The 21,738-nt window shown below is 36.3% G+C and overlaps 3 protein-coding genes across 8 annotated transcripts in view; 1 reads left to right on the top strand and 2 right to left on the bottom strand.

The window, feature by feature from the left end:
• The window catches only part of cfdp1 (craniofacial development protein 1), a 41,218-nt gene extending 28,813 nt beyond the window's left edge, over positions 1–12,405 (bottom strand). For both annotated transcript variants that reach the window (XM_067389325.1, XM_067389326.1), the window contains exons 1-5: positions 12,241–12,405; positions 8,332–8,464; positions 8,030–8,252; positions 5,400–5,530; positions 4,369–4,503 (exon numbers count right to left, since the gene is read on the bottom strand). In XM_067389325.1, coding sequence (XP_067245426.1) covers positions 4,369–4,503; positions 5,400–5,530; positions 8,030–8,252; positions 8,332–8,464; positions 12,241–12,307 — 689 coding nt within the window. In that variant the 5' untranslated portion in view covers positions 12,308–12,405. The remainder of the gene's footprint in view (positions 1–4,368; positions 4,504–5,399; positions 5,531–8,029; positions 8,253–8,331; positions 8,465–12,240) is intronic.
• Positions 12,406–13,120: 715 nt separating this feature from the next.
• Positions 13,121–17,892, top strand: tmem170a (transmembrane protein 170A). Its single transcript, XM_067389324.1, has 3 exons — positions 13,121–13,541; positions 15,771–15,941; positions 16,125–17,892. The coding sequence occupies exons 1-3, from the start codon at positions 13,394–13,396 to the stop codon at positions 16,253–16,255; spliced, it is 450 nt and encodes a 149-aa protein (XP_067245425.1). The 5' UTR covers positions 13,121–13,393; the 3' UTR covers positions 16,256–17,892.
• A 3,435-nt stretch (positions 17,893–21,327) lies between these two features.
• carmil2 (capping protein regulator and myosin 1 linker 2) overlaps positions 21,328–21,738 on the bottom strand; it is a 51,442-nt gene continuing 51,031 nt past the window's right edge. For all 5 annotated transcript variants that reach the window (XM_067390406.1, XM_067390407.1, XM_067390408.1 and 2 more), the window contains one exon: positions 21,328–21,694. In XM_067390406.1, the coding sequence (XP_067246507.1) occupies positions 21,489–21,694 (206 nt within the window). In that variant the 3' untranslated portion in view covers positions 21,328–21,488. The remainder of the gene's footprint in view (positions 21,695–21,738) is intronic.

Below are 21,738 nucleotides of genomic sequence, written 5' to 3'. Positions count from 1 at the left end.
ACGAATAAGAACGGAAGAAACAATCAAAGCCTATAATAATGGCCTAATGCTACAGGATTGGAGCCCAGTCTACAGAGAAATAGATGTGGATAGAGCATATAATAACTTTTTAGACATATTTGTTTCACTATATGATCATCACTGCCCAGTTAAAGAATATCGTAAAAATAACAAAAACATAAAAAGTCCTTGGCTAACTAGAGGTATATTAAATGCTTGTAAAAAGAAAAATAATCTTTATAAAATGTTTATCAAGCTACAAACAAAAGAAGCTGAACATGGATATAAGGTATATAAAAATAAATTAACAGATGTAATTAGAAATAGCAAGAAATTATATTATAAAAAAGTATTATATGAAAATAAAAATAATATAAAAGGAACTTGGTATATACTAAATAGTTTAATTAAACAAGAATCTACAAAGATAATATACCCAGATTATTTCATTGATAAAAATGGTGACAATCACAATTTGAATGATATTGTAAACAGCTTCACTCATTTTTTTGTAAATGTTGGCCCAAATTTGGCAGCCAAAATTCCAGATCAGGAAATTGATGTATTATATGGAGTTATAAAAAGAAATCAACATTCAATATTTCTCTCAGCAACTAATGAACAAGAAGTAAAAATTATTTTACATAAATGTAAAAATAAACTATCCACACACTGTCACGATGTAGACATGGCATTAGTTAAAAAAGTCATAAATAATATATCTAAACCTCTAACTTATATCTGTAACTTGTCATTTCAAACTGGCTGTGTCCCAAATAAAATGAAAATCGCAAAAGTTATACCATTATATAAAAACGACAACAAACATAATCTCACAAATTACAGACCAATCTCCTTGCTGCCTCAGTTTTCAAAAATTCTAGAAAAGCTTTTTAATTCTCGTTTAGAAAAATATCAAATAATTAATGAAGGTCAATATGGTTTTAGAACAAAACGAACTACCTCGATGGCAATAATTGAGGCAACGGAGGAAATTACAAATGCATTGGATAGAAAAGAACATACAGTGGGTATATTTATGGACCTCAAAAAAGCTTTTGATACAATAAATCATCCAATCCTAATTAATAAACTAGAACATAATGGTATTAGAGGGGTAGCTGGAAATTGGTTAAAAAGTTATTTATCAGAAAGAGTCCAATATGTACAAATGGGACAGATTATATCTAGGAATCTTGACGTTACTTGTGGTGTTCCTCAGGGGTCAGTGTTGGGACCCAGACTGTTCAACTTGTATATTAACGATATATTTAATGTATCTACAATATTAAAACTTATATTGTTTGCAGATGATACAAATATTTTTTTATAGTAGTAATAATTACAGTGAACTTATAAATACTGTAAATGGTGAATTAAGTAAAATAAAAAAATGGTTGGATAGTAATAAGTTATCGTTAAATTTAAATAAGACTAAAGTAATGACATTTGGAAATTGCAAAAATGTTTCAGAATTACAAATAAAGATAGACGGTGTCCAAATTGAAAATGTAAATGAGAATACATTTTTAGGAGTAATAATGGATAATAAATTATCATGGAAAGCCTACATCAGACATATAAGAACAAAAATTTCCAAAACCCTCTCAATTATTAATAAAGTTAAACAATTCCTTGATCATAATGCTCTCCGCACATTATACTGCTCCTTGGTACTCCCCTACTTCACCTATTGTGTTGAAGTGTGGGGAAACAATTATCAAGGCTCAATATATTCACTAGTTATACTACAAAAGCGAGCAGTAAGGATCATACATAAGGCTGGTTTTTTAGAACATAGTAATATTTTATTTTTTCAATCTAAACTGTTAAAAATCCATGACCTTATAAAATATTATACAACACAAATTTTATTCAAAGCATTCAATATGTTACCACCAAGTAACTTACAAAAGTATTTTACTGTCAGAGAGAGAGCTTATAGTCTGAGAGGTTACGGAAATTTTATATTACCGAAGGTTAGAACCACCCGAAAGAGTTTTTGTGTGTCTGTATGTGGGGTGAAAATGCGGAATGGTCTGGATCTCCAACACAAGCAATGTCCAAATATTCACAGATTTAAGTCGCTTTATAAACAGTTGGTCTGGTCACAATACAGGGATGGTGAGGCCTAAATGGCCTCATGTGATAGTCTAGTCATGGATCTTATCTTACCATTGTTGGTATGTGATGGTGTTGTAATATGTATGTATGTACTACAATTTCTAAGAAAAATAATTATTTATTGTCTTAGTATAGTCATGGATCTTACCATTGTTGGTATGTGATGGTGTTGCAATATGTATGGGTAGATTACAATCTTTAAGATAATTAATTATTTTTGTTTTGTGGTTATATTTGTTGTGTGTGTGCATGTGTAGGTATGCATACATATAGTGAAAATTACTCTCCATTTATAATTCTTTATTTTTATTTTCTTTGGAGTTTGGTGACTACTTGGTTTGATGAAAGTTGTCTTTAAGGAAGCAGTTATGCTTGCGTGACATGTTTTTGTATGTGAGATGGGGGTGGGATTAAATAAGTTTTCTTCTTCCCACTCCTTTTCGAGCTGATGTGATATAAATTATTTGTTGACATGATCGAAGAGACATGTACCATGTCTTTGGACGTATGTAAATTTTGTTTTTTTGTTTGATTGCTCGAAATGAATAAATAAATAAAGAAAGAAAGAATAATACTTCAAAATTAAATATATCTCCATTATGTTTTTTTACACTTTTAAAAACCTTTTTTGTTGATGACCCATATAGGAATAAATTTACCATTTTATAAGATACAGTATTTGTATACTTACATAAATTAACAAGTGAACAATATTAACCTAGAATAATAAAAGCTGTAAAAAGGCGTTACTTTGTGGTACCTAACGTATTAAATAATGTTAACACCTACATTAAAGTGTTGCCATTTTCACAATTATGCCAACCTTTCTTACAGAGAATTAACAAAGTAAGATCTGTCTGCATGGAAAAGGGAAAAAAATGCAGGAGAAGGAAGAAGCGTGTGTATTACTATCGTCAGCAGTTCTGTGTTGAGGCGCAGTATGACACTGTTAAGTAGAGAAACAGAGAGCCACTGTGCCTGTGTGTGTGAGAGACTCACAGTGCTGACTCAAGCCCTCTAACCTCAAATCACACAAAAGGGGCTTAAAGGAAGAGTGAATATTGGAGACAGGTACCCTTTGTGTTTAGGTTCTTCTGTGCCTAGTTTAAGCAGGAACCCTGCTGTGCTGGAGCGAAACAGCCATTGGAATATGAAGAGGATTGATTGAAAGTCACACTGACTGAGCAATGATATCCCAGCACTTAAAAGCCATCAAAATCAAAACCAGACACAGAGTGAATATGAAGTATTTTTAGCATGGACATTAAAGGGATAGTTAGCCCAAAAATGACAATTTTGTCATTATTTACTCACCCTCAAGTGGTTCCAAAGCTGTATGAGTTTCTTTCTTCTGTTGAACACAAAAGAAGGTATTTTAAAGAACAGGCACCTATTGACTTCCATAGTAGGAATAAAATACTATGGAATTCAATGGGTGCCATCAACTGTCTAGTAAGTAATGACAAAATGTTCATTTTTGGGTGATCTATCCCTTTGAGTGACAGTCGTTAGGATGATAAAGGGATGAGAGAGGTGGGGTTCAAGCTGCTTTCCTGCTGCGCATGCCAACGCCCCATACTGTATATCCTGTGCAGGGAAAAATATGACTTCCTGTTCAGCAAATATTCACAGTCTCAGAGGACAGACAAGAGCGTGTGTCCAAAATAAACTTATGTAAGGAGCGGTGAAGACCCTAAGGAAGATCACAACAACGATTAACTCTCCCTTAAACGCACACAAACTCCATAGACGTCCTGTCTAGACTATAACGGCATTTTTGGTTTAGTAGAACATTAGGAGAAAAACAACTTATAATATACACACATCTGTGCACACTGCAGCTGAAACATACTTGTGTGTTGCTGGTTTTCCCTACAGGCAGATATGGAATTAGAGGATCAAAGACTCGCTATCATAGCTGTCAGAGATCAATGACACGTCTGACATTCCCTCTAGTCCTGCATGGCAAACACACACAGATGTCTCCATCCATTCACCAGCACCAAACAAATGAAGGAGATCACATCTAATTACTGTAATATAACATCATCAATAACAAAGAATTAATTATAGTCAAGCGCTAATGAGTTATTCACTTCTGCGTCAGTGAAACACAAAACAGAACCATTAAAAACCACTTTGTTTCATTAATTAACTGACACAATGGTTGTAAACTGTAATTTCACATGTACTGAGGAAGATCAGAACAAAACACAGGACTAAAGGGTTGAACTGAGATGGTACCTGGAGCCAGAAGAGAGCGGTACGGACGGCCGTGGCTCAGAGGACACTGACTGCTCTTCTTTCTCCTCCAATGCTTTCTCCTCCTTCAGAAAACTCTTGGCCTCCCGTGAGTCTGCGTCCACCTCTTTGATGACCCTGCGGACCACAACAAGAGATATAATGCTTAAATATAATGCTTTGATATAATGCAAAAACAAATGACAAGATAAACACTACTGTTCAAATGTGTGGGGTCAGTATGATTTTTTCAATAAAGAAAATAATACTTTTATTCAGCAAGGATGCATTAAATTGATCAAACGTGACAGTAAAGGCATTTACAATGTTAAAAAAAGATTTCTATTTCAAATAAGTATTGTTCTTTTAAAGTGTTTGGTAAATATCTGAAGTAAATAAAAGTATTTTCTGGTTGTCAAACATAAGTGGATCATATCCATAGTTAAAGTGATTGTCTACACCTGGATTAATTTGTTTCAGATGCTACTTTTGGTTAAATATGTTGTGATTTATGCAGTAAAATTCATACATTTCAAAAGTGTATCAAAAGTGTCCAAATATTTTTGGGGCTACTGAACCCTTTTTATAGAACAAGTCTTAATATAAATCACATCTTGCGTTCGTCAAATGAGTTCAAAGCTTGTCAGTGCTTTGTGCTTGGCAGGATGTGAATATTTTACTGGCTCAGCTTTGAGTGCGTGACTGGCTCATAAATACAATGTACTGGAATTAAGTATTAAAGAGCAGCAAGCTAGACAAGCTAAGATGTGATGACAGCATTGTGATTAACTATGACAGCATTCACTGAAAAAATATTTCTGTACGTTTTGACTTCATTAATAACATCCACATACTATTAAAAGAAACTACCTATTTGCACAAATCACCGTATTGAAAAGAACATATTTCTGAAGCACTGTTTCATAAAAGCAATCACAGCTAGATGTTTAGGAGAACATGTTCAGCTCTATATCTAATTAGTGAATGTATGCTGCCATCTGGTGGCCATATAAAAGACTCACAGTCACACTTACCGAACTTCTTCTCCTGCAAAATCAAACACCTTAGTAATTGTGATTTTGGAGGATTCTTTAGGTTTCTCCTTCTGCTGCGGAGACGCTGTAGAGGGTTTACTGGGCTTATCTGTGCCAGCTGTAGATGTGGACTATAAGAGATACAAAACAATTATGCACAATAATCTAAGAGACATTTAAATAAAATGAAAGCACGAAATAAATACAATAAAAATGACGCATTGAAACTGTAGAATCAAAACTACCAAGACACCGACCTGTATATAAAACACTATAAGCAAAATGTTTCACATCAGCCCATGTTAATAAAATTTAAATAAATAAATAAAAGGCAAGAAAAGACAGGGCGGGTTCGATTCTCAATACGACAAGTCACCTAATCCCAATCGCTCCCCGGGCGCCACGGCAAAAACTGCTCTGGGTGTGTGTGTCCACGGTTTGCAGTGTGTGTGCGTGCGTGTGTGTGTTCACTACTCCTAAAGTGTGTGCACTAACTTGGATAGGTTAAATGCAGAGGACAAATTCCAAGTATGGGTTACCATTCTTGACCTTCACATGTCACTAATTGTAATAATATTGAAACTAGGACTGGGTATTGACACAATTTTCACGATTCGATTACTATTTACATGCTTTTGATTCGATTCGATTACGATTTTGATTCGATCTGATAGATTATTTTGGATGTAATATTTCAGTTACAGTATATGGCAAATTTTCTAGAGGAAAAAAATCTCTCAACTAATGCTGTAAACTACACATGGGAGTCATTTGGTACTACTACAATAATATTGAAGGTTAAATTAACTTATTTATATACAAACACTTAAATTACACTCAATGATGATTTTATTATAAATAAAGTTTAGAATTACATAGGCTAATCATATTTCTACTCCAATTCGTTTTTTTGAAATATAAACATTTAAATCACGGCTGTCATAACTGATTTATTCAAACATGCATTAAATATTGAATATGTAATGGTGCATAGCTATATTTATCCGAATGCTGCTTTCTAGAATTCATTTTTCTAGCTGACAAACGAGTTTATGGTCAACAAATATGTTTTTCTGAGGTAAATGTGACGTTACGTGATATTGTTTACAAGCTGTTTTATTGACGTCTTTTGATACAGATTTCGGTAAGTTGTACTGTATCTTTTAACATACCTTCAGATGTTTATTTCACACTGTAACTGGTATGAAAGTGGAGGAGAGGATGTTCACATGCGCTCGTGCTGCCCCTTCTCTTTAACTGAGAGACGCTAAAGCGATCTGTCACATCACATTAACCTGCGCCAAAACGATATTTATGTTTTGAATATCATAATAAGATGGACGTCATTTGAAATCGGAGACTTTGCTTCATATTAAAAGTAACAAAGCACAAAGATTATTGCGATTTCTTGGATGGGAGGCGCACTATTCTGTTCATTCATCAACTGAAAACAGACTAGACTAATAGGATTTCTTCGGATTTAAGAATCGATATCGGTTTGTAAAAATGAGAATCGATTAAAATCAAGAAATCAATATTTTTTACCTAGCTCTACTACTTTGTAAAACAAAGTTTTCAACAAAGCTGAAAGATTCTGACAGGCTGAACTATATCTTAAATCCTAAAGTTGGCATGAATCGGAAGTTGCAATAGTCTTTTCTTCACTATTCTGATATGTATCCAAGTGAAATGGCTCCTCAAAAAAAAACAAAAAAAATGTCGGGTGGGATCTGATTTTGTTCATCGGGAATTGATTGGAAAGCATCAAAGAACAGAACAGATGTTGTAGCAAGAGGAAGGGGGAAGTTATTTTGATTAAAGATTACAAGGGCACTTAAATTAAAAAATAAAAATGATGTGCCGAGATAAATAATTTACAACTAGATTAAAAAGCTTGGAGACAAACTTTGATGTTGGCTTGAGAAAGCCTAGCTTTCTCCATGTGACTCCAATGGTTTAACCTCAATATTATTAAGCGAAAAGTGCTTTGTTTGCAACGGACCACAGTGTCAGCAAAAAATCTTCTTCACTGTTCTACCGAAGAAAAAATGAGAGGGAGTAAATTAACAGCAAATTTTCATTTTTGGGTGAAATTTCTCTTTAAATGAGTCTATATACCTTAGAAATATTAGACAGAATGGCAGCTTAACTTAGTCTAAAGGGTTTCTGGGAGTTTAAATTTGAATTTTGACAGCTGGAGTTTGAACGGTCTTGGCTCATTTCAACATTCCGTCGATGGAATTTTCTGAGTTTTCATCCTCATGTTCGGGAAAACTGTAAATCCGATCAGTTAGAAAAGATATAGCATACCGAGTCAGAACAGTCTGAAGGTCTGACCCGAGATTGATGGTAATAGCTTGAAAGCTCTAGGAGGAGATACAATTGCAAATTTTAGTCTCAGAAGAAGAATAAATTTAGGCTTAAATAAGCATTTCAGAGTGTTGGCTTTCTCAAGCCAACATAATAAATACTACAATATTCCATTAAAAAAAAACAACAACAACAACAAAAAACAAGAAATGTCCATTTTGATATCATGGTGACTCATGGGTTTTTCCAGCACATCCACACTTAATTAAACAGAAGTCTGAAGTCTTTAATACGTGTAAACCTTCTTTATTTTAAGTTACCTGCTGAGAGTCGGCACTTGGAGCTGATGCTTTGGGTCGAGGGCCGACATCACTCAAAAAACTAGCCCAAAGATCATCTGCTTTCTTCTTCTGCTGATCATCATGGTCACCTCCTGACTTGGTTGCAAAATTATCTTCTTTTGGTTCATCTTCATCTTTCTGTTGGTCTGCCGAACCTCCCTCACCATCTTCTACCAGTCTGAGCCCTCCTTTTTTCCTTTTTCTTTGGAAATAAGGGCAAAGTGAGAACATTTTACTTAAAAATTTAGTTGGGTTTAGAATATACATCAGTAATATCATACCTCATAGGAATGTCTGCTTTAGTTTTCTTCTTTTTCTTCTTCATTTGTTCTGACTGCTGCTCACCGTGATCCTCCCCTTCCAGTGCGTCCTCCTTCACACATTCATTCATGTCATCCTCACTCAGATTATCATCTGATCAAAAAAAAGGAAAAAAATAATGTGAATGAATCTTATTTATGACCCTTGGACAAAATGAACATATACCAGTTGGCAAACCAACTTACGATGCATTTCTGCCTTTAAATTGATTTAAAATTCTTTGGACAGGAAAATCTGAAGTGGCAGGTTTTCTAATTCCATTGACTTAAATTCCTCAACAAATGGGAATATTTCTCACTCGATATTTCTCGCTTAAGGGTGCAATATGTAAGATTTTTGTCGTAGAATATCCAAAAACCACTAGGCCAGTGTAATATATTTTGTTCACTTGAGTACTTACAATATGCCAAATGTTTCCAACTATTTGTAAATCATGAGAAAACTAATTGTTATATAGCTCAACACATTTAGTCTTATAGTTTAAATTTAATTTTCTTTGATTTTTTTTTTTTTTGTGATTACCATGCTTTTTACCATGCCTCAGAGAAAAACACTATTTTGTGAAGTAGCTAACATAGCATAATCAGATGCAGCTTTATTTTTAGTAACAGTAATACAGAATTTTCTCCATCATACAATACGTTTTAAAATTAATTGCATTCCATTTATCAACACAAGCCATCCAGAATTTATTAATATGATATTCTAAAATAAATCTAGCTTACTGCAGTGCGTAAGTGTCTCACAGCAGCCACCGAGCGAACGCACAGAGTAACATTATAGGGCAATTCCAGCGTTATGGACGTGACATTTGGAGTCAAAACTTGAAATATAAATGCTCAAAGAATGCATTTAATAGCAACATATTGAACCGTCTATTTATATATTCATAATCCCTTACCAAAGGAGTCCAGACATTAGAAAAATGTCAGTCTACTCAACTGTTTTATTTTTTAGATGAGGGAAATATACAGCGTTACGGACGTGACAAAAAAAGTCACTAAGTTTTGGGTGACAACATATTTTTTAAGAATTCTGTGAATTACATTGCGCAAACCAAAAGTAATACTGCCCACCGAATAAAGAAGGGTTGGCTCTCCACAGAGCATAAAATAATAATTTTATTTCATTTTTCGTGTTCGCATTAATGAGGAAAAAACAACGTTACGGATGTGACAGTTTTCCGTTACGGATGTGACCGGTCTGAAAGCGGCACAGAAGACTGCTTTAAAACTGCTTTAAAACTTTCACAGAGACCTCAAGCAAGCATGTACACCACCAAATATTGAAATCTGGGATACCAGTATGGTAAGACTCCACAATTGATCAACTTTTTACTAAACTTTATACAAATGTAACGTTATACTCTGTATTGCAAAAGGTTATAGATTAGACCTATTTCTCATGTTGACAAGCATGTGCGTTGTTCAAGAATCAATTTAGAGACCATGATTTTCCTTCTTACAGAACTGCATGCTAAAATACATTGACAAATATTAATGTTTATCATAAAGCAGTTTAAAATCGCATGTTTTCCCCACAGTCAGGTGAACCGATTGACACTATTGCCAATCGCAATCATGTCAGTTTTATGTTTTGTGTATGAATGACCACACGGTTTTTTTCGTCTAGTTTTCAGAGTTTAAAGCGGAGTCTTGAGTCAAAATGATCAAACTTTATTTCAAGTCAAAATTATTGCAATCGTATTATTTTCATTTTGTTTGATCGCGCGGATTGTGATCATTATAGGCTAGGCTATTCATTTTTAACCAACAGGTAACGCGACATCCCAATTCCCGAGGGAAGTGTCCTATGAGACACAATGCTCTTCTATAAGTTGTACTGTATCATATAGGCCTACCTTTTGATGTTCATATTTCGTTCTCTGGCAAGAGGAAGAGAAGATCGGTTCATGTGCGCCTGATCCGCCGCTTACAGGCGCTGCAGAAGCTAATCTGTCACACGCCGTAGGCTATTAAAGAGCGACATCTATTGTTTAATTTTTGAAAAAAAAAAATAATAAAATCGACTGAATTTGAAAGTTAAACCTTTTTCATATTAAAACTAACAAAGCACAAAGAGTATTGCGATTATTGGGTATGTTCTGATATGGTAAGCCTGAAACAGATGATAGCAATATAAAGAAGCAAACTCATAGGATTTAATATGAAGCGTCCGTAACGGTCACGTCCGTAACGCTTATTATGGTTGTTCACAGCAACGTAGTGAAATGAATTGTTGATCCTAATAAGCATAAACATAATTTAGCTTTGCATATAAAGTTTCAAGTTATTTGCATTTATAATTGTTATATGACATAAACTTAATCATTAAAACGTTACGGACGTGACAGAGCACTGAAGCGTCCTGACCTCTTTATTCTAGCCCTTATAAATTCATCAGGCAGTGCTGTTATGACTAAATGAGTGTATTTATTTCTCAGGCATGTATCCATCTTTCTACACAATGCTTACTGCTAAAATTAAAGTTTAAAAAATGGGGTCTTTGATCCCTTTTTTGAAAGCATGAAATATGGTTGGTTGAAAATTTAATTTAAGCATTGTTACTTACCACATATATTGTGGATAAACAAGGCAATTTTCTTAAAATTTCTGTTAGAGCACATTAATACAGTATATTACAGACCTAAATGGACAATTTAAAAAGGGTTTTGTTCTTTTGGTTAAAACTTTTTTTTTTCATAGTAAAGATGACCTTTGCGTGGAATTGCCCTATAACATTATTTTCAACACACTTAAATGTATCTAATATGATAAACAGAGCTGCGTTACCTCATACTCATGACCGGAAAAGCACGCTGCTGTTCGCGGCGTGTGTTGCGCAATCGCTCCAGCGGCCTCGTTCAGCTCCCACAACACTCGGTCCTGCTCTGCTTCATACTACAATAATCGCATCCATAAACATGATTTCTTCCCGAGTCCTATCCCTATTCTTTTGCACCGTCCGTTGAGGTGAAGACCACATGTCCCAAGATTCCGCGCTCAAACTTGCCATCATCAAGCTACTCCTTTGTTTTGAATAGGCCTCTAGCGACCTCTAGCGGACAGAAATCTTACATATTGCACCTTTAAGGGCAGAACATCCTCTCTTCTGGTCCAATATTTTTTTTCCTCTCAGCACCAGCTTGTTTTTAAATATATAGATGCCTAGTTCTCATCTCTCATCATTTATTAATAACAACCATTTTATTTAGTCCTTTAGTTTCTGCTGTACTCAAATGAAGTGTCCAGACAACCTCTACATCAGATGCAACACAAATAATGAATATTCCTAAATAGCATATTATGAACAGGCTCTCCATATTTTTTTTTACATCAAACCATGCCTGGATGTAGATTGACCATGTATACGTGTTAAAGCTGAAATTTAATATGAACAAATCACTATGTTCAATGATTGGATCTCCAGTGCTTCATGATGGCACTTCTGCTAGACAGGACCATGAAAGACCAGCAGGGGTTTTGGTAGTTTATATTATATCAGTGATTGTGTTCATCCTTGTCATCACTGTCACAGCCAAAATAAACATCTTTCATAAAGGAGTAACATATTAATCATTGCTTGGATCTGATCACATAAAACACCTCAAAGAGGGATCTGAATAAATATACACTATACATTCTAGATAATACTGAGATAAGTCATTGTCTAGATAATTATATATGAGTCCAAAGTATGGGAAACTTTTAGTGTAATTGTGTTTGCATATGATATCACTATCATAAAGGGAAAAAATATATAAAGTAAAACAGTATATGTGGACATATATAGAGCACAAACGACTTGGCTACATCTGTGCTCTAGCTCAAATACAACCATGCTAACTTCATCATGCTAAATTCTCTTACCAGAAGGGACATAGTCTTCGTCCTCATTCGAGGAATAACCATCCGAGTCGTAATCCGAATAATTCATTCTTATTTTTCTGTGTGGTGTGCAGTATTAGCTGCTGAATCAGATAAAGACTCCGAGAACAATCACAACAAACACTGTGGCTAACCAGCTAGCTTTACTAGAAGCCGAGCATGTGTTAGCTTGCTAGCATCATCTGATCTATAAAAGACTCAATGTCTCATCAGCATCCAAACATGTCGTTTCTTTCCAACTTCAAGTTCTTTGTTAGGTTGAACCAACCTTGTTGTGCAAAAAACATTTAAATATGTACGAACAACAACAATGACAATAGGCTAAAAAACTAAACGATTTTTATTATTAAAGGTAATTAAAATATTAAAATATTTTTATTAAGATAATTATTACAAGTAATACGGTAAGGAAATTACTAAAATTCTGCCCTCCTGACTCTTTTCATGTAACAACCATAAAAAAAACAGTGACAGAATATAAGAAATATATATTTATTAACAACAACAATAATAATAAACGGGGTAATTATTAAAGGTACTCAAAGGGAACATTTTATCATTAAAGTAATTAATAGAAGTATATTAATAATAATTATAATTAATATATAAATTACAATCCATTTTTACTATTCTGCCTGCCTGGCTATTTCAACACTCCACAACTTTAGATGAAAATAAAATAAAATAAAATAAAATAAAATAAAATAAAATAAAATAAAATAAAATAAAATAAAATAAAATAAAATAAAACTTGCAAAAGATATTCACATTCTATCCCATAGACGTTCTATCCATATGATATATGAATCGTGTTTTACGGATACCGCGAAGGGACAGACGCTACAACCATACAGGCCCCGCCCACAAGCCTGTCGCAAATCGCAGGTGACAGCTAGATAATCTCAAACCCGACACAGTTGTGGTCGTTAAAACTACAGTTTTCCCGGTTTATCAGCAGTGTTAGAGAGCATCGGTAGTGCTTTTAGTTTAATGAAAGTAAATCCGCGCGCTCATCGGGTTTCCGCAGCTGAAGTGGAGCGCAGATGGATGAGCATCTGTGCTAAAAACAAACGCTCTGCTCAAGCCCACATTCCGTTTCTAATGCTGTTATTCGGATTTGACACTTTCCTCACGCATGATCGCAGTGTTGATCTTAAGAGAAATGCAGGACGACTATAACGTGGAGATAGGATTCGTCAAGCAGATCCTCAGTTTGAATTTGGTACCGAGGAAAAATGCCACCAACTGCGGGAGGAACGACACATCTCTGTGCGATTTCTCCGGTGAGTCTTCACGCCACAGCAGACATGAGTTCGATTAGCTCATGTTTGTGCTGATACTCGATAATATTATTGTGTTGTATGATTTGCATTACACTGAAAAAGTGGCTAAGCTTTTAGACTGGTGATGGGTTAGCAACTAATGCTAGTGTGTTAGCTTCCGGCTAATGTTATGTTTGAAATGATGGAGTAACTGAGAGAGATGGACATCGATATATTTCTGTCTGTCCGTCTGTATGACTATCTGTCGTTATATGTGTAGTTCTAGAAACTATCTATCTGTCTGTCTATTTATCTAACTCTGTCGTTCTTTATGTCTGTCTATCTATCTGTCATTCTTTCTGTTATATCTATCTCGTTCTTTCTGTCATTGTCTGTCTGTCTGTCTATCTAATTGTCTATCTGTCGTTCTTTCTGTTATTCTATCTATCTATCTATCTATCTATCTATCTATCTATCTATCTATCTATCTATCTATCTATCTATCTATCTATCTATCTCTATCTGTCTGTCTATCTGTCATTCTATCTATCGTCTGTCTATCTGTCATTCTTTCTGTTAGACAGATAGATAGATAGAATAACAAAGAATGACAGATAGACAATTAGATAGATAGATAGATAGATAGATAGAAAGAATGACAGATAGACAGACAGATAGATAGATAGAGATAGATAGATAGAATGACAAATATTCTATCTATCTATCTATCTATCTATCTAATTGTCTATCTGTCATTCTTTCTGTTATTCTATCTATCTATCTCTGTATCTATATCTCGTTCTTTCTGTCATTATCTGTCTGTTGTTCTTTCTGTCTGTCTGTATGTATGTCATTCTATCCCTCTATCCCTCTATCTATCTATCCCTCTATCTCTATCTATCTATCCCTCTATCCCTCTATCTATCTATCCCTCTATCTCTCTATCTATCCCTCTATCTATCTATCTATCTATCTATCTATCTATCTATCCCTCTATCTATCTATCCCTCTATCTATCTATCTATCTATCTATCTATCTATCTATCTATCTATTGTTGTCTTTCTATCCATCTGTCTGTCATTCTGTCTGTCTGTTGGTATCTATTTATCCAACTCTGCCGTTCTTTATATCTATCTATCTATCTATTTATCTATCTATCTGATTGTCTATCTGTCATTCTTTCTGTTATTCTATCTCTCTATCTCGTTCTTTCTGTCATTATCTCTGTTTTTTTGTTCTTTCTATCTGTCTGTATGTCATTATATCTATCTATCTATCTATCTATCTATCTATCTATCTATCTGTCTATCTATCTATCTATCTATCTATCTATCTATCTATCTATCTATCTATCTGTCTGATTGTGTCTGTCTGTTTGTTGGTATCTATTTATCTAACTCTGCCATTCTTTGTCTATCTGTCTATCTATCTTTCTATCTATCTATCTATCTATCTTGATCTTTCTGTCATTATCTATCTGTCTCATTCATTCTGTCTGTCTGTCATTCTATATCTATCCTATCCTATCTATCTATCTATCTATCTATCTATCTATCTATCTATCTATTGTTGTCTTTCTATTTGTCTGATTATGTTCGTTCTATCTATCATCTCGTTCTTTCTCTATCTATCCATCTGTCTGTCTTTCTATCATCTTTTTTTCTGTCTGTCATTATCTATCTAACTGTCTATCTATTTATCTATATATATATATATATATATATATATTGTTGTCTTTCTATCTATCTGTCTGATTGTGTCTGTCGTCTATATATCTGTCTGTCATTCTTTCTGTCTGTCTGTTGGTCTCTATCTATTTATCTATCTCTGTCATTCTTTGTCTATCTGTTGTTATATCTGTCTATCATCTATCTGAGATGGACATCGATATATCTGTCTGTCTCTGTTTGTATGGCTGTCTGTCTGTTGTTCTATGTGTAGTTCTTTAAATATCTATCTGTCTGTCTCTCATTTTGTCTATTTATATGTCTGTCTATCTGATGTGTGACAGAAATATATGGGGTTAAATATTTAATTTACAGCACTACAGACTTGCAATATAACACATTACACTTTACCACTAACTAACAGTCTTAATTTCCATGTTGCCAGTCATTTAGATCTTTTCTTAGATTACGTGGGAGATGTTTTACATCACAGGCGTGGGAAGATTTGATAGACTCCGTTGGCTGATCTTCAGACTTTGAATGTGTTTCTTCATGCTGCTGTGTGATGTCTTTCTTCACCAGAGATGTGGTATGGGGTGTTCCTGTGGGCTGTTGTCTCCTCATTGGTGTTCCACCTGCCTGCCGCCCTCCTGGCTCTAGCAACACTCCGCAGACATAAGATGGCACGATTTTTCCCAGTTGGCATCCTGCTCATGGGCATCATCGGCCCGCTCTTTGGAGGGGTTCTTACTAGTATGTAGCTTGTTTTTTTGGGGGTTTTTTTGTCTAGTTACATCTGAAATATGTCATAATGAATATTAAATGCATGTATAGATATACAAAATGTTGGCGTTTAATTTTGTATCTTGAGATTTAAATAGTCACGGAATATTTTATATACAGACTATATATATAAATATAAATGTTTTCTTACAGGTGCAGCTATAGCAGGAGTCTATAAGGCGGCTGGGAAGAGTATGTTCTCCTTGGAGGCATTGGTGTTTGGAGTGGGACAGTCGTTATGTGTTTTTATCATTTCCTTCTTCAGAGTGCTGGCTACCCTGTAGCACTGAGACATTGGCACACCAGGCTGCCGTCAAAAGGAGAGGAAGCTGTTCAGTCACCTGGGCGTCATATGCAAAACATGGAGGCCTTACTTCCCAAACAATCCCAACAGTTTCCTTTGATACAGAACAATGGTATTTTTTTCCAAACGGGTTTCTGATGAGTGCATTGAGTAACATGGGGCTTTTCATTTGAAAATGCTACCTTTAAAGCAGCGCCAGCCTTGCGTTACAGGTGGAGTCATCTTGCACATGTGTATTTTTTAAAATGATCATTATAGATGACATTTAGTTTGTTAGTTTCTTTTCATTTTCCTTTCTTAACACTGAATTAGTCTTTTATAAAGTTTTGAATGAGGTAAAAACTCATATAATGTACATACTAAAGCCCATTCCAGCTTGCCCTTAAATTATGCTTGAGAGGAGCAACTTGCATTCACTTTGCACTGAATATATGAATCCTTTAGGCCAAAGGCTACACATTTCAATTTGTTTCTTTTCTTCACACTGTTTTCTATATATTTTGCCCCTGATTCTGGGCATATTTGGAGAGATTACAGTTGAACACACTTGTCTGTGGACTTTGACATTGTAATCGTTTCACAGCATAAGATTTCCTGCTGGAGTTAAGTGGCTTTTGTTGGTTAAATTTCATATTTGTGACCTGTTTATACATTTAAAGTCTTTAAGAATTTGTTTTCCAAGTGGGCTCCAGGATTTGGCCTTCACATTGAATATTTCTGTATATATTAGTGATATAATGTTGCTTTGACACTGGTTTGCCCATAAGATTATGTATGTGGCAGACTCACCTCTTATGCCTAATATGCGAATGTAAACCTGATTTCAGCTGAATCCATCATAGAATAACTTAAATCTTCACCAAAGAATAACACTAATCTACAGCTGTTACACGTTTCAGATACTGTTATTTTTGAGAAAGCTCATGTGGAAAGATGCTAAATGACTAAATCAAACAAAATTACTATAGAATGTACAAAATTCTAAATAATATCAGAATATCACCCAAGTTTATGTGCATAAGTATATAAATATGCTTAAATTGCATAAAAGAAAAGAAAAGTTTACTCACTCTTATAGATGTTTTCCCTTATTCTTGTTCAGCAACTACATTAACAGCAAGAGATGTAAGGCTGAACGGGATATTAATATGATCTTAATACAGCCGCAGAGTCTTTAGACTATTCTGAGGAATTAAACCAATCTAAACCAAATTTAATTCTCAAATATTAGTTTTACATTTCTTCAGTATAAGCATTTGTAGACTTGTGTTCACCCATATTACAAGCCCTCAGGAAGTTCTTGTGTTCTGGAAGTTTAATTTAAAGCTTGTATGATGTGAGTTCATCTTTTATGATTGGAGCACTAACGTTCGTGGGACACACTGAAAGCTATGCTTTATTTGTCTGAGCCTATGGTCTCTCAATTGCACAAATGGATTTATTTTTCTAAAGTCTAATCATTCATGGTGGAGTGACTGCTCATTGTTTTTGTGGTTTGTCTTTGATTGTATGGTCTTCTTGACAAATGGATTCGCTCTTTACAACGTAATACTTTCCATTTATTTTTTTCTGGGCAAGTTTAATTTTCTTACTGTATAATAAGTGCCAATTGCTAGTATTTTCATGAAATAAAATGGTTTAGATTCTAATAACACCACCTTGTTTTGATATCGTAATTCGCTATCCTTCAGTTTGGGGTGTAATAAGTTGGACAAGAAGCTAAATGTGTGCCTCAGACATGAAAATAACAGCTGAGAGTGTAGTAAAAACAATTTGGTTTCATTCCAAATGGAGGGCGGTTTACTCACGCCACTCTCATCTGTGGTTTAGTGCTGCTTCTGTGTTCTCCAGCACTTCCACACTCACAGATGGCTCTCCTGTGTTCCATTAAAATTCACTGGCCAAATCTGCACAACCGCCACTTGCTGTGTACTGAAGAGAGTAATGTGCTGCCGAAACACACACAGAGTGATGACTCAAATCATGTGGGCTTTTCTGCTAACAGAGGCCTGGTTGTGTATTGGAATAAAAGGACATTGTAATATGAAGTGAAAACACTAATTGTAACGTTATCACTTCGCATAATTACCTTAAAGATGTGGAAAAAATATATAATATAGGCTACACCGATGAGCCAAAACATTATGACCGCCTTCCTAATATGCTGTTGGTCCTCCTCATGCTGCCACTACAGCGCTGACCTGTCGAGGCATGGACTCTAAAGACCCCTGAAGGTTTCCTGTGGTATTGGGCACCAAGATGTTAGCAGCAGATCCTCCAAGTCTTGTAGGTTGCAAGGTGGAGCCGCCATGGATCGAACTTGTTGGTCCAACACATCCCACCAATGTGCAATTGGATTGAGATCTTGAATTTGGAGGCCAAGGCAAGACCTTGAACTTAACATGTTCCTCAAACCATTCCTGATCAATGTGTGCAGTGTGGGAGTATGTATTATCCTGCTGAAAGATGCCACTTTCACCAGGGAAAACTATTGGCACAAAGGGGTGTACCTGGGCTACATTTTTAGGTAGGTGGCACATCAAACTTACATCCTTGTGAATAGCCAGACCCAGGGTTTCCCAGCAGAACACTGCCCAGAGCGGAGGTCTCCAAACTCAGTCCTGGAGAGTTTAGCTACAACACCAATTAAACACACCTGAACCAGCTAATCAAGGTCTCAATAGGAATACTAGAAACTTTCAAGCAGGTGTGTTGGAGTAGGTTTGAGCTAAACTCTGCAGGACAGCAGCCCTCCAGGGCCAAGTTTGGAGACCTCTGGCCCAGAACATCACATTCTCCCTTAGTGCATCCTGATGCCATCACTCCCCCAGGTCAATGGCACACACATACACGGTCGTCCACGTAAAAGAAAACGGGTCTTAGGTGACCTTCCTCCACTGCTCCAAGGTCCAGTTCTGATGCTCCCCCCATTTACCCCACATTCCCCCCATAACCATCATTAAAATTACCTTCCAGTAGACCTTCTGTTGGCTCGGACCAGACGGGATAGCCTTTGTTGCCCCCGTGCATTGATGAGCCTTGGGCTCCCAAAACCCTGTCGCCGGTTTGTGGTTTCTCCCTACTCAGACCACTGTTGCTCAATTCTTGCCACTGCTGACTGGGAGCAACCCACAAGCTTTGTTGTTTCTGACCCAGTCACCTTGTCAAAAGTCCCCCAGATCTTTATTTCCTCCCCATTCTCCTGTATCCAACACACTGATTACGAGAACTGACTGTCACTGACTGACTGTTTGCTTACCATCTACCCTGACCTTAATATGTGGGCTTGTTAGGAGATTATCAACGATATTTGCTTCACCTGTGACAGGTCTTAATGCTTTGTATATTTGGTTGTAATATAAGGAGTCATCTATAGCCGTGTTTTCACCGCAGGAACTTTCCCCAGGAACTAGGGACTTTGGGGTGGTACTCGGTGTGTTTCAACCGCAGGGACTATGGTCTAAATAAAGTTCTATGTAAAACAATTCCCTCTCAGAAAGTTCCTGCTCATGAGGTAGTAAAGTTCAGGAACTTTCAGGGGTTGGACTTGGGTGCTGAACATGCTGAATGGTTGAGTTCACGCAGCATTTTGATTAGTTGACTCCACGTAGCATTTTATTTCAACCACCATTTTTTAAAGTCTGTTGCGGTGCGTGCAGTGAGAGTTGTTTGCTATTCCAATCAACAGCCACTTTTCAACTGAAATTACCCGGAACAATTTGTCCCAAGAACTTTTTTCCCAGGAACATTTTATCCCCCAGACCTGTTGCTGTCTGAGTTTCCATCGCGGTCTAAAGTACCACGAAGATTAAGTCTGGTGACGTAGGACAGCACGTGAGTTCCAGTTCCAGTTTCTCTTAATGCACACACTGCAACAGACTTTTAAAAATGGTCATTGAAATAAAATGCTGTGTGGAGTCAGCCAATCAACATGTTCAGAACACAAGTCCCAGCCCGGAAAGTTCCGGAACTTTGAAAAAGTACTACTCCGCGAGCAGGTACTGAGGGGGAAATTTTTACCCAGAACTTAATTTAGACCCTGGTTCCTGTGGTCAAAACACATCAAGTACCTCCCCAAAGTCCCAAAGTTCCTTCGGTGAAAACGCAGCTAACATTGGAGTTTAAAAATTACGACCGATGGACCGACGACAAGGTTCAGGCTTTATTAAGCTTATATGCGGAGGGCGAAATCCAGCGGGAACTGGAAAGTCACAAACAGTCCTACATTACCAGACTAATCTTCATGGTACTTTAGACCGCGATGGAAATGCAGACAGCGCCCCTGTCCAAAATAGCACACTTTATGAGCACTTTCGGTCTTGTGGACTTACAATGGCCGCTGCGTGCATGTGTCCATTAAGTCCATGAGAGCATAGCGTGTCCAATTCGTCATTTTAGGTTTCAGAAGGGTGCTCACGAGCTCCCCCTTTGCGGCGAGCTAAGCAGAGGACTTCTACCCGGCAGTCAAAGCGGCATTACGCCACGAAAGTGCAGACTCGGAGTAAAGACCGTGAGGGCTTAGGGTGCCATTTGGGACAGGGCCAGCAACAGGTCTGGGTGGGTAAAAGTTCCTGGGACAAATTATTGTTCTTGGCAATTTCAGTGGAATTGAGGCTTATGATCTCAAAAATTACATGATTTAAAATCCCTTTCATTTCTTTGCCAATGTAGACCTTTTAAATGTTTCAATGTTGTTTATGTTGCAATATCAGGTTTAGAGCCATTTCTACAATAAAATCTTGAATATACTTGCAGTATGTGATGTAATGTGCACGTTATATAAGAAATGTTCTCCTCAAACATATGCAGGGAGCTAAAAAACTCTGTGCCAATAACAGTTCGTACAGATAGAGGTGCTGCTGGGGTGACTGCACAATATTTCATAACCTCAGATATACTCTCATTTTACATGTTGTAATGAAGGTATGATTAATCAAATCACTGCCAAACGTTTCATTGCCAAACTTTCTTTGATTTGAGCTGAATGGAGGCTATGTTAAGAAAGGGAAGAGAGATTCAAATCCATGAAAAAGTCAGGACTCGTAATGACACAACAGAATTCACTTTTTAATCATTATTAACAAGTATAGGTATTGATTTACTCTTCTTCTTTTTTTCTTTTTTTAAACGCATTTGTTCATAATTCATTCTTTTGTACATAATCTGGCGTGCAAGGCAAAGGTACACATGATAGAAAATAGATTTGCGCAGGGTCAGTCCATGTGTGTCTCCGGTGAGGGGGATTCAGTTCTTTGGTCTGATGTTTCTCCCTGCGTTGTGTGCTCCTCTGAGACTGTCTCCCTCCTCTCCTGGTTGGTCACTTGCTCGCTGGGCCCGGATGGGCTCTGCTCTGATTTGCTGTTTGTGACTGTTGTGCTGTCCGTCTGATCAGTGCTGCCCTCCTTCTCCCTAGATTTCGCTGTGAATGCACGTAAAGTACACGTAAGTAAGATGTCTAACTGA

The sequence above is a fragment of the Chanodichthys erythropterus genome, chromosome 7 (genome assembly GCF_024489055.1).
Source record: "Chanodichthys erythropterus isolate Z2021 chromosome 7, ASM2448905v1, whole genome shotgun sequence".
In the NCBI taxonomy this organism is placed as follows: Eukaryota; Metazoa; Chordata; class Actinopteri; order Cypriniformes; family Xenocyprididae; genus Chanodichthys; species Chanodichthys erythropterus.
This window is presented reverse-complemented; position numbering and strand designations above follow the sequence as displayed.

What these genes read in the sequence shown, in the direction of transcription:
- tmem170a (XM_067389324.1), top strand. Translation starts at nt 13,394, where the DNA reads ATGATCGCAGTGTTGATCTTAAGAGAAATGCAGGACGACTATAACGTG. An exon ending in ATCTCTGTGCGATTTCTCCG is followed by an intron (nt 13,542 to 15,770) that starts GTGAGTCTTCAC and finishes TTTCTTCACCAG; the next exon opens with AGATGTGGTATGGGGTGTTC. An exon ending in CTTTGGAGGGGTTCTTACTA is followed by an intron (nt 15,942 to 16,124) that starts GTATGTAGCTTG and finishes GTTTTCTTACAG; the next exon opens with GTGCAGCTATAGCAGGAGTC.